The 11,573-nt window shown below is 47.2% G+C and overlaps 1 protein-coding gene across 2 annotated transcripts; it reads left to right on the top strand.

Annotated features, from left to right (window-relative positions):
* The first annotated feature begins 279 nt into the window (after positions 1–279).
* Positions 280–11,275, top strand: STC1 (stanniocalcin 1). Of its 2 annotated transcripts, XM_013200964.3 has the most exons (5): positions 280–670; positions 2,916–3,058; positions 4,061–4,272; positions 7,562–7,779; positions 9,301–11,275. In XM_013200964.3, exons 1-5 carry the CDS (start codon positions 553–555, stop codon positions 9,372–9,374), a joined length of 765 nt encoding a protein of 254 aa, XP_013056418.1. In that variant the 5' UTR covers positions 280–552; the 3' UTR covers positions 9,375–11,275. The 2 variants fall into 2 exon arrangements, with proteins under 2 accessions (XP_013056418.1, XP_013056420.1); XM_013200966.3 differs by having other exon boundaries at positions 282–670; positions 7,562–11,275.
* Positions 11,276–11,573: the final 298 nt, after the last annotated feature.

Here is an 11,573-nt window from a genome sequence, read left to right as displayed (position 1 = left end):
TTATTATTTTGGGAGGGGGAAAGATTTAGGGCTGCCCTGTCATTTCCTTGAGCTCAATTAACCGTAGGAAGTCCGTCCCCCCCCCCCCCCCCCTCCCCTTTCCCTTTCCCACCGCCTCGCCGCCGATTAACTTTCGGGCGCTTGTTTGTTTGGCAGGTACTTTTAATTGGCTGGAAAATATTCTTCCTGCGAAGTTGCAGTTTTTCTGGGGCTTGAATGAGTCCGGCCTGCCATTGGCTCTGCCCAGCGCCTCGCGATTGGCTCGGCAGCCCGCGGGGGGACCGATAAGGGCGGCTATAAAAGCTATAAAAGCCCTCGGCGCTGCTCCTGGTCCCCAGCGAGCAGGAGCCGGAGGGGCCGGGCAGAGCGGGCGGTGGTCCCCGGGCGGCCGCGTACTCCCCTCGCTCTCCTCGGCAGCGCACCCAGCTCCGCGTCTTCGCCCTAAGCCGAAGTGGAAGAGGAGAGGCGCACGCACACACACACACGCACACACCAAAAAAAAAAAAAAAGCCAAAAAAAAAAAAACCCCACTTAGCGGAAACTTGTCAGAGAATGCTCCTAAAGTCTGGTTTGCTGCTGCTGCTGGTGATCAGTGCGTCCGCATCCTACGAAGCTGAGCAGAATGACTCTGTGAGCCCCAGGAAGCCCAGGGTTGCAGCCCAGAACTCAGGTAACAGCCGGCAAAGAGGGCTTTGAGCCTCAGCCCCGACGTGTTCAGCTGTCTCAGATGTCTCTGCTGCTCATTTTTCCTTTTGCCTCCCCCCTCCCTCCCCCTTTTCTTTTCTTCTTCCTCTTTTTTTTTTTTTTTTCTTATAAACTTAATGCCTGGTAGGAGCAAGTATTAATTTAAGGGACTGGTTCAGGAGGATATTGGTGCATAGCTGGAGAAGAAATCTTCTTCTTTCAGGAGCTGGGTCAAGGAACCGGTGTGTGATCTGCTTGCAGGATGAAATCCATTCTCTCTCCTCCTCCCCCATCTCCTAAATGAGTTCCATGTACTTTTTCTCCCCTCCTGCTTGCATGTATCTCTCTCTTCTCCCATGGCAATTATACTTTGGTGTTAAATTCCTTGCTTTTTAGGAAGTTGATAAAATCCGTGGAAATTTGACTGAACCATTGTTCTGCCAAACATCTGCCTATTCAAAGAAGGGGAGAGAGATACACGACTTTGAAGAATGCAGTAACCTAGAAACTGTCCACTGCTAGCATTTATTTTCAAAAACTGATTGCTATCAGTTAGATGGTACCATAAAAATACGTTTGTGACATTTAGCAAACTTGCTTTTTACAATAGATAAAAAAATTGCTGGCAAGTCAGCACTGGATGTCTCTACTTTGTGCACTATAGATGCTCAGATAAGTTGCACACATTGTCTTGAACAATGGAAATTAAAAATCTGTCTTCTAGTATACTGAAAAGATATTAGGTCTCTAATTTGGAGCTCATTAACAGATGTCTTATTTTAGATCTGCAAGGCTCTGCAGCATTATACTAGGGTGTTTGCTCAATTTCCTTTTGTATTTGGTTGCTATAGAAACATAGGGTCTCACTATTGCACTGTGCCTAAAACAATAAAAGCTTAATGCATACTAAGTCTGCTGAAAGCAAAGTTATAATTTGAACCTGTGGAAACATAATTATGGGAATGACTTGTGCGACGGTGAGGTTATGAACTGGGGAGAGGATGATCTTACCAAATATTTCTCCCTTTAGGCATGTAAGGAAGAGCGGAGCACAAGGAGGGGTTAATTGGGTGATTTTTTTAAAATTTTCTTCTCCGGAAAGATCCTAGTTATGAGATGCGTCTTTAGGCTACAACTTAGTTCTTAATAAGGTGTGCTCTCTTCCACTGAATGCAAATCCTCACTTTTCCTACACCTAGGATCTTGATGGGAGACACCGGGTTAGCATTTCTTCCTAAAGAATGTCTCGTAACATGAGCTGCAAAAGTAATGAATATGCCTTGCACAGACACATAAGGGGACAGATGTTCGGCTTACCAAAAAAGGTTAATCCCCACTAACTTCAGGGCAACCGTGTGGCAATACTGCTGATTCATTGTTAAAATGCACACTATCTGCACGAAAAGAGATGGGATGACATGGATACCCTCCTGTTCAGACCAACTACTGCCTCAAAGGTGTTAATTATGCATGGTCATCTCCATTACCTTAACTTTCTCTGCCCAAATGCCCCTTCTCTTTGGGAATTTTTTGACCTTTTTGGCTCTGCTTGCAAATTGCTGGGTACCACGTTAGTACTTAGCACCAAATTCCTCATTTGAGTCCCTTGCAGTACTGACAATTAACATGCAAACTAAAATCTTATTCCTAAACACTTTACGCTTTTTGGAACACCGCAAATATTTCCAATGCTAGCGAAAGCAGCGCTTCCGTGCTGCAAGTCCAAGTGTCATGCCAGCTTAGTGGTAACCACCATCACTTCAGTCTCATTTCCAAATGTGGTTCATGAGCCAGAAGCTGCCAAACTGCCCTCACCTCCCTTCTTAGACTGCAGGGACAACCTTGCTGCCCGGTATTCCTCGTGGGTCTATCCTCATTGCTTCTGCCTTCTCTAGAGGAGCTGTAGACGCACACGGTCACAATTAGGTTGGGATGGACCTCTAAGTCTCCATCAAGCCAAAGACTATCAGATGTCACCTTTCTTTTAGTCCACGTAGCTGATTGAAGGTGTTGGCAGTTGCATTTTCCATTCCTCGATTTGCCATTGATGTGCTGTTGCATGATTTAGGTTCCTAACTTGCCTTTTGCTCTTTGATCCCTCTCCCTCCAGCCCCGAGGAGCAGTAGGGCTACTACTGAGCATGACCTGGCTTCGTGATGGAGAAGGGCTTCGTCGGCCGGGCATCGGGGAGTGATGTGTGTGTAACCTTGTGCCTGTGCTTCTCTCTGCAGCCGAGGTGGTTCGCTGCCTGAACAGTGCCCTCCAGGTGGGCTGCGGCGCCTTCGCCTGCCTGGAGAACTCCACGTGCGACACGGATGGCATGTACGACATCTGCAAGTCCTTCCTGTACAGTGCTGCTAAATTTGACACTCAGGTACGGCGCGACTATAAAGGGAACGGGAATAATCCCTCGCCGTTAGAGCTCCCTTGCCGTGCCCTGGTTCAGCAAAGTGCTTTTACAAGTCCTGCGGCACTAAAGCACGTGCGTAAAGGCTTTGCTGAATGGACGCCTTAATTTCTCTGTCCTCACAGAGCTGGGCTCTGTGCAGGCTTAACCCTTCCTTTCTTACAGCCCTTCCTGCTGCCTAGCCACTCCTCTGAGCCACGATTTTGGGTTTTGGCCACAAACGCATCCTTCAGGGCTATTTTCTGCACTACATTTTCCACATACTGGATGCTATGTGTGAGGACTTGGCAGGGAGCGTTCTGTGGGGCGGAGAGCTAAGTTTCCTCTTCAGGAGGAAATATAAACGTTCTTCTAACAAAGTAAGTCTTCTGACTGTGTGACCTGGCACAGGGCTGGGATTTGAATTGGAAGTCTTTGGGCCTGGGAATGTGCGGCCAGATCAGCCTCTCTGGAGCTGCAGGCACTCGCAGCAGGGTAAATAGGATAATATCAGAGGACTGCGGCTCTGCCAAGGGCCGTTTTCCTTCGTACTTTCTTCCCCAAATGTGCAGACGCCTTATTCCCTGCATGCTTGATCCCAAAGACAAACTTTAAAGCTCTTACAGCATCTTAAGCTCTGGCGAGCCAGATGTGTTAAACCCCTGGTATGCAGCGAGCGGTCCAGCCGCCTCGCAGAGGGCAGGATTGGCCCATCTGTGGTGCTGGCCCTCCTAGGGCTGTTCACACGAAGGCTTCCTTTGCTTAAATCTTTTGGGAACAGGAGGTCACTGTTCTCAATGGACCGTATGCATCCCAATTGAAGCTGCAGCATTTAGGGTCCAATTCCCCGCCGTGCTCGGTAAGGGACCTCCAGCAGGGCTGTAATTGCAGCAAGGGTAATTAATAGCAGCCAGCCACAGCGTAGTTACCTGTTATTACATCCCTTTCTTTGAAATTTGTTGCAGTTTAAGGTTTCTCTCCTGTTTCCAGGGAAAAGCTTTTGTGAAAGAAAGCTTGAAATGCATCGCAAATGGGGTCACGTCCAAGGTGTTCCTCGCCATCCGGAGGTGCTCCACTTTCCAAAGAATGATCTCCGAAGTGCAAGAGGAGTGCTACAGCAAACTGGACATGTGCGGCATCGCAAAACGAAATCCTGAAGCAATCACGGAGGTCGTCCAGCTTCCAAATCAGTTCTCAAACCGGTACGTGGAGCTTTCCTCAGCTGAATCGCATCAAATGCACAAATGTGAAGCATAGGGAAAGAAAGGAGAGGAACCGAGTAGACTAACTTCTTACAAGTCCTAATACAGCTTAGCCTAAGTCATCCTTTCTGCCTTTTCAAATCCTTGTTAAGTTTTACCAGCATTCTTCTGATTCTCTTTTTGGTAAATACACTTATAAACATCTCCAGGGGAGAATCGTAAAATTAACTGGACATACAGTACTTCAAAGCCTGGAGTTGGTTGAAATGTTAGTTCTTTGAGTTTGAATGCAGCGTAATGGTAAACAGGGCTTTCAAATACCAAGCCAGTTCGGTTATATTGCCATATTGACCACTTAGGAGCTTCTCAACCTACTGCAGCGTCATTCTCTTCTTCAGATTGGGGCCATCTTTTTGGGGTTTATGGCAAATGAGTGAGCCCTTGCCCTCAGAGTTATTGAGGTAATACAAAGAATTAGGAAGGCTGAAAGGGAACCAGTGGATGGGCTCCTTTATACCCTTATTCTGCCAAGATCCAGTAGATTGTATTTACAGGGATAGTCTAGTGTTCTTCATGGTCTCTTTTAGGGTTGTTTTCACCCCTGTTCCTTCTTGATAGCAAAGGCTGCCTGCAGAAATGGGCACGTCACGCTGCTCTCTGGCACTTTATCTGAGCACAGAACTGCCCTGTCCCCATCCTCCAAGGACAAGGGACAGAGAGAGGCTTCAGGGAGCTGCTGCAGTCTGCGCAGTCACGCTGCAAGGACAGGGATTTCTTCTTCTAAATCCTGGAACAATCAGTGCTGAGTCTTGTGATTGGGATAAAAGGGATCTTTTTGAACACTTTGAGTAAATACGCTCTAGAATCTGAGTGCAAACAGACCGAGCTGCAATTTAACACGTTGGCTGGCTGCGGCGAAGGCTGGAGCTCCTTTGGGGTGGTTGTTGGACCTAATGGAGAGCATCTTAAGCCTACAGACCTATTCTACCCCAGGCAGGCCAGTGGTGTATAGATGCTGCATCTCCAACGAGCATAATTTCATTACAAAAACTCTCTTGTAGACTATTATATCCAGAAAATGATACTTGGAGGAAGGCAATTCCTGTAGACGAGGAGGGAATTAGTATGTAACTGAACTCTCCAACAAGTCAGGAGGTCAAATGTGGTTTCTTCTCCCTCTGTCTTTCTCTTCTGCCCCCGGGCGACTTTGGGAGAGGACTGCTGGGTGTTTCCAGGCTGAAAGAGCAGCTGGGGTTCACGGCATGGGATGAACCAGCCCTTGGCAGGGCTGCAGGGGCGGTGGGGCGAACATGTTTGGACAGCGGAGCCAGGAGGGCGCAGCGGGAGCTGCGGCGATGTCGCACGTGTTCGGGACGTTCCTCTCTGGAGAATCGAGCCCGAGCCAGAGCCGCTCTCTCCCGAGGCACAGGGAACTCCTCCCCCACAGCCGCCAACCCGCCTCGAAGCCAAAGGATATTATGACATGTTGAGTAACAAAAGCAGCAGGATTTCCCAGCTAATAGTTTACATTAAGGTCTCCTAAAGCATCCTGCTTTCCCAGCCCCTGTCCCAACATAGCCACAGAATAAGAATGTGCCACTTGGCCTGGGACACCGAGGGGAAGTAGTTAAAGGTCATAGCATCTTCCTGTGATTTAATCTCATGGCAGGAGCAGAGGAAAGCCTCGCTGCCTTTGCTCTCAGTCTGGCTACTGCAAGGCGTTATCGAGCCATGAGGGTGCAGCTATGAAAGGCACCAAGCTGTATTTTACAAAGGAGGTGCACGGAGGATGGCGGATAGGATCTTTTCCTTGTGTCCTACCAGTCTGGGACTGGTTTAAACTGGGAGCATGGTTTGCACAGATGTATTCACCATCTGTGCGTGCCTCTGACCTTAACGCTGCCGTGCTCCCGTGTGCCAAAGCCTGGTCCTTTTGTACTTCAAGTGCAGCAGAAACTTTAACCTCACCTGACCTCCCCTGACTGCTCCAAAGGCCGGAGCTGCGAGGTAGGAAAGGAGTTTGAATGCGAAGTCTCATTTCCCTCTTCCTTCCCCTCCTCCTCCTGCAGGTTATTCTCTTCTCTGCTCCCGTGGAAAAATGTCATGGTGACCTTAAAGGCTTAAAATAAGCTCCCTGTTGTCCTTTCAGGCAGAAGTAGCCCGGCAAATATGGGACGGCCCCTCTCTTCCCAACTTTCTCTCCTTAGGGAGATGATCGCTTGTACGGTGAGCTCTGTGCGCGCAGGGCAGGGCCGGTGCTGCCTTGGCCCTGTGGAGGCTCAAGCAGGGCTGGGGAAAGAGATCGGCACAATTTCCTGGCTCCTTTCTGGAGCGGAGAGCCTGCACTCGAGGCTGCTGGAAGGCAAAACTACAGCAGCAGGCAGGCACGCAACAGGGGAAAGCAGAAGGTGCTCGCTGGTTGTTTTGGGCACGCTCAGCTTGCTGGAAGGGACGGTTGTCTGTCCTAAAGATTTGTCCCCAGGGAATGCACACATCTGTTGGGCTCTAACTTGCACCGAGCCTGCTTTTCCCTCCTCCAGGAAGGGAGAGGGAGGGCAGGGGATGGTGCCAGAGCTCCTCAGGGGTCCTGGGAAGCACGGGGATGGATTTGTTTGTGGCAAGGGTCCTCCTGGCCCCGACCAGTGCTCTGCTTAGCCTGTCACCCTGCCTGATGATGGGCACTATCTGTTGGAAAGATGTGGTGATTTTTCCTCCTAACGCTCTAGAAATAGGCGTGTTAGCAGGGTAAAACACATGTGCAAGCCAGTTACATCGACCTAGCTCCTCGCTCTCTTAATTCCCGATCCACCAGTGTTACACCAACACAGCTTGGCTTTGTGGCCTTAGCTTGCAGAGCTGGAGCAGCTGCTCATTTAGGATCACTGTGTTAGAAGTTCAGCCAGTTGTATTCCTTCCATACCTCATGGGCACAACATCTCTGGAGCAGGGCGTTTGTTAGATGCGGTGAGAATAGACACGTTGAACAATGACAAATTGACTTAAAACAGGTTTTGTGGCACTAAGGGACATGCTTTAGGGATGGGACTCGGTAGGTCAGGCTGATGGTTGAACTTAAGGTGATAGAATCATTAGGGTTGGAAAAGACCTCCAAGATCATCCCAACCTAGATGATTTTATGATTCTAGGAGCACATTTCTAAATTACTTTAAAATTAGAAGATCATAGTTTTATGCTTGGGCTGGTCACCTGGCTTCGGATCACCTCTTACCTTATTTCTTTGGTCGTACTGGGAGATGTCTTTGGGTAATAGACACCAACTCTCACGCAGGTATTACAACAAGCTGGTGAGAAGCTTACTGGAGTGCGATGAGGAGACCGTCAGCACCATCAAGGACAGCTTGATGGAGAAGATCGGGCCCAACATGGCAAGCCTCTTCCACCTGCTGCAGACGGACCACTGCGCCCAGGGCCACCCGCGCACGGACTTCGCCCGGAGACGCATCACCGAGCCGCAGAAGCTAAAACTCTACTTCAGGAACCTCCGAGGTGAGGGGTCCAGCCCGGCCCATGCGAAGCGCAGCTCCGCCGAAAGCGCGTAACGCCGCGGGGAGCGCGCACGGGTGTGTAAGGGATGCTAAGCACTACCAAAGCTGAAGTCTCTCTTCTAGAGGAGTTAATGCACCCCAAAACCAAGTGTACTGTAGCTAGTTTTAATAACAACTAGGAACTGGTTTTAGATTTAGTCATTGATATTTTCTATTCCTCTCGAACAAACTTTTGCATGGGTCTGTGTTCAGTGTCTCAGCTTTCCCGCCGTCAAAACGTCTCCATCTCTTTTCTTCCCCCCACAAAAAAAAAGATATCCCAAACAATCTTAGTCTTAAATAGCACCGTAGAGTAGTCAGGCCTTCAGACGCCGATCTCTAAATGTACTGTAGCGCTAACACCGTTGAAGTCTGAAGCTTTGGCACCAAGGAGAATAGCTGATTCTCGCTTGTAGGAAGCTGGTAGGTGACAATAGATGCACTAACAACTATTGCACATCCTAAAGATGTCAGTGGAATTCGTGTTATGAATCTGTGCTGGCCATGGACGAATATGAATGTCATATTCCTGGTCTCTTAGTGTCATGCAGTCCTAATCCTTCCAATCCAGCTCTGTTAACCTGTCGATTAACCAAACTCGCTAGCTGTGGGTGATTCTCGTTACCGGGACCTGGCACCTCAGTGCAAAATGAGCTAAAACACCCCCCCCCCGACACACACCAAATCAGGAAAGGAACATTTTGTACTACGGAAATGATTAAAAGCGGTGCCAGTCTACGGTTAAAGCTAGTCAGAAGGTTACATAATCTTGCATTGTATTTAAAAGCTAACATCTATGTACTGTATTTAACTATCTAAAGCTTTAAAAGAAATCTAACAAAAACAAACCCTGTCTTAAGACAAGAGTATTAAAGGTCTTGCTCTAACTGTGGTATAAATAGTTTTAAAATCTGTCATGTACTGTACATAAATTCCATGAGAGTCTGCTTTAAAGGAGCAGAATATAATAACTTTATTGCATAAACTTAGTTTTGTAAGTTAGCTATTTTTCTTTCCTGGAAACAGTATCTCTGTCATATTCAAGAGTTCACTTTCTACTCTGTGGCCTTTTTATAATGGAAGAGAGAAAAAGATTAGAGCAGAAATAATTAAGACATGGCCAGGAACAAACCTCTCTTCTTAGGTGAAATGAAAAAAAAAGCAAAATGGAAATAAAAAATAAAAAAATGAGTTCAGACTGGCCAGTCCTGTCTCCACAGAGCTGCTGTGAGACTGTAGCTATAGCCAGGGCACAAGAGCTGCTTGGGGAAGCAGGTGGCTGACGATGCTGCTTTGGGATCTCAGAGCTGCCACGGGGGAAAATATCCCTTAGGAAGGGGATTTGTGGGGAAAGGCAGGGAAAAAATTAAAAAATCCTTAAATTCCCTTAAGCTTCAGCAGTTAAACAATGTGCCTGCCTTTAAGAGGACACACGCATTAAGGCTCTCGGCTCTGCCTTTCCTCCCATCCATCTCTTCTGCAGCCTCTGCGAACATGACCGCCAGTCCCACAGCAGTAGCTGGGGGCCTCCCCCAAACGCCGCTCTCTGCACAGTAGCCTGGCCGGGCTTCGGCGAGCCAAAAAAAAGCCACATTGTGGCACGAGATCAACAAGGCCAGTTCCACGCTCCAAATCTATCCCGCTAGAGTCCGTCTGCGGAGTGGATGACTCTTGCTCAACTAGTTAGAGAGCTAATAAAGGAGGTATCTATTTTTCTTTTCAAAATCTAAAGCAATATAACTTTTTTTTTTTTAAACCACAAAGCCTTTAAACAATAACTTGCTGCTAATATATTGAAACCAGATGCAGTGGCAGCATTTCTGATATTGCTGTCTTCATTAAATGTAGCCCAAAAGTGCTGTCATAAAATTGTAAGCAGCAAAAAATGTTGCTGACGGTAGAGGGTTGGGTTTTTTTTTGTTTTGTTTCGTTTTTGAATACTCTGAATCGTGCAGTCCAGGGCAAACAAGATGCAATATTGCTCGCTCTTAAATCACAGTCAGGTATATAGAATCCAACGCGGTAAAGTTTTGCAAGGTGAAAACCAAAGGCCCCTTGAATATCCTGACCCTGAAGGTTTGATTTTGCTTAGGAACCAATCCCAGAGCCGTGCACGTGCTGCTCTGCGCCCTGCAGCATCGCGCCTTGCGCGGCACCTGTGGGAGAGGGGGTTACAAATTGGGAATTCTGCCGGGTGTTGTGCATCATGTGCATTTGGCTATTTGGGAAGATGGTTACAAAAAGGTCTTTATGTGGCTCAAGTGCCCAAGCAGCCACCTGCATGGCTCTGGGCTGTGCAAAGCAGCTCCCGTTTCGGGTGCCACACGTCCCCGTGGGCTCGCACCAGCAGGGCGCACCGTGGACTCGTAGCAGCCCCGAATTCCCACAGAGGTGCTCCTATTAGCACGTGGCTTCCCCATTGCTTTGTGCTTCATTGCTGTGAAAACCCACAGAAGCTTTACAAAGTTGAGTTGAGGCTGGGGAGAAGAGCCCACACTCTAATTTTTTGAGTTCTCATATTTTATTTTATTTTTTCAGTAGGAATTTAAGCTTGTTTTCCCCTTAGCATGGGTAGGAAGATGACAGAAAATAACTCCCCTGGTTCAATTCGCTCTGCTAGCACAGGTAAAAGTCCTCTGTGCAAACCAAATGTTGCCTTCCTGCACTGGTGCAGCTCCTGGGGACCCCCCAGATGCCTGGTGTCGGAGAGAGCCCACAAGATTTTTGAGCTGCTTAAGGCATCCCTTTGGTCCCTAGGCTAAATTAGGAAGGGAGCTGCAAGCACGGAACCGTAAAATCAAAGGGCCTGGGGTTCACCTTGCTGAACTTTTGCCTTCTAGCCTAAGCTGGTCATTTAAAGCTCTCCCTTAGCAGTGGAAGGGGGATGTGGAGGTGGGGGAGGCGCTTCCCATCACCTGGGAAGGACGCCTCGAATTAGGGGAGAGATCCCCCTGGAGATGGGGAATCATTCTCAATATTAAGTCCAGCTATTTCACACTTTATTTAATCTCTAATGCTTTATTTTTTTAATCTTGCGTTCACTGCAGAAATGATTTCTCTCGGGGGCGGGGAGGGGCTTATCTAGAAATGTTTGCATGATTCTCATTGTGATTTGTTTGCACTTTAGATGTTTTGTGCCATTATAAATTTGCATTATGTATTTATAATTTAAAGATACTTAGAAGGGGGAGAGAGTTGTTTGTTTTGTTTTGTTTTTTTTTTTTTTGCTGAGTACTGGAATAAACGGTGAGCATATCTGGTATATGTCATTATTTATTGTTTAAATTACATTTTTAAAGCTCAGTGTGTTCATATAAAGGTTATTTGAAACATATCATAGTAATGAGAAAGATGCAAGTTATTTTCTTTGCTTATTTTTATAATTAAAGATGCATAACATAATGAGGCCTATGTTGGATTTTCTTCTGCAATGAAATAAAATGTCAAATTTAAGGGTTTTCAGTGTCTGACTCCTTCTTTGAGCCTTACTGGGACCGCTGATCCTGGTACTCCCCAACAAGCGCGTCCTTGCACCCATCTTCGACTGAGCATCGTAGCTCGAGCACCTCAGGAAAGAAAGAAAACCATTTTCCCCATCACGTTAGAGTCAGACTTGTTCAAGAGAACCAAGGACTAAGTATTAGCAATACAGCTGGATTTAAAAATAAATAAATAAATCTGTTCTTCTTCCTTGTTTTTTCCAGCAACTTAGAAATTACTTTCAACTTTGCTTTTATTGAAACCTCTTTCCAGTCA

Source organism: Anser cygnoides, chromosome 26 (genome assembly GCF_040182565.1).
Source record: "Anser cygnoides isolate HZ-2024a breed goose chromosome 26, Taihu_goose_T2T_genome, whole genome shotgun sequence".
NCBI classification, from domain to species: domain Eukaryota; kingdom Metazoa; phylum Chordata; class Aves; order Anseriformes; family Anatidae; genus Anser; species Anser cygnoides.
Note: the sequence above shows the minus strand (reverse complement) of the source record. Positions and strands in the feature narration are given on the sequence as shown.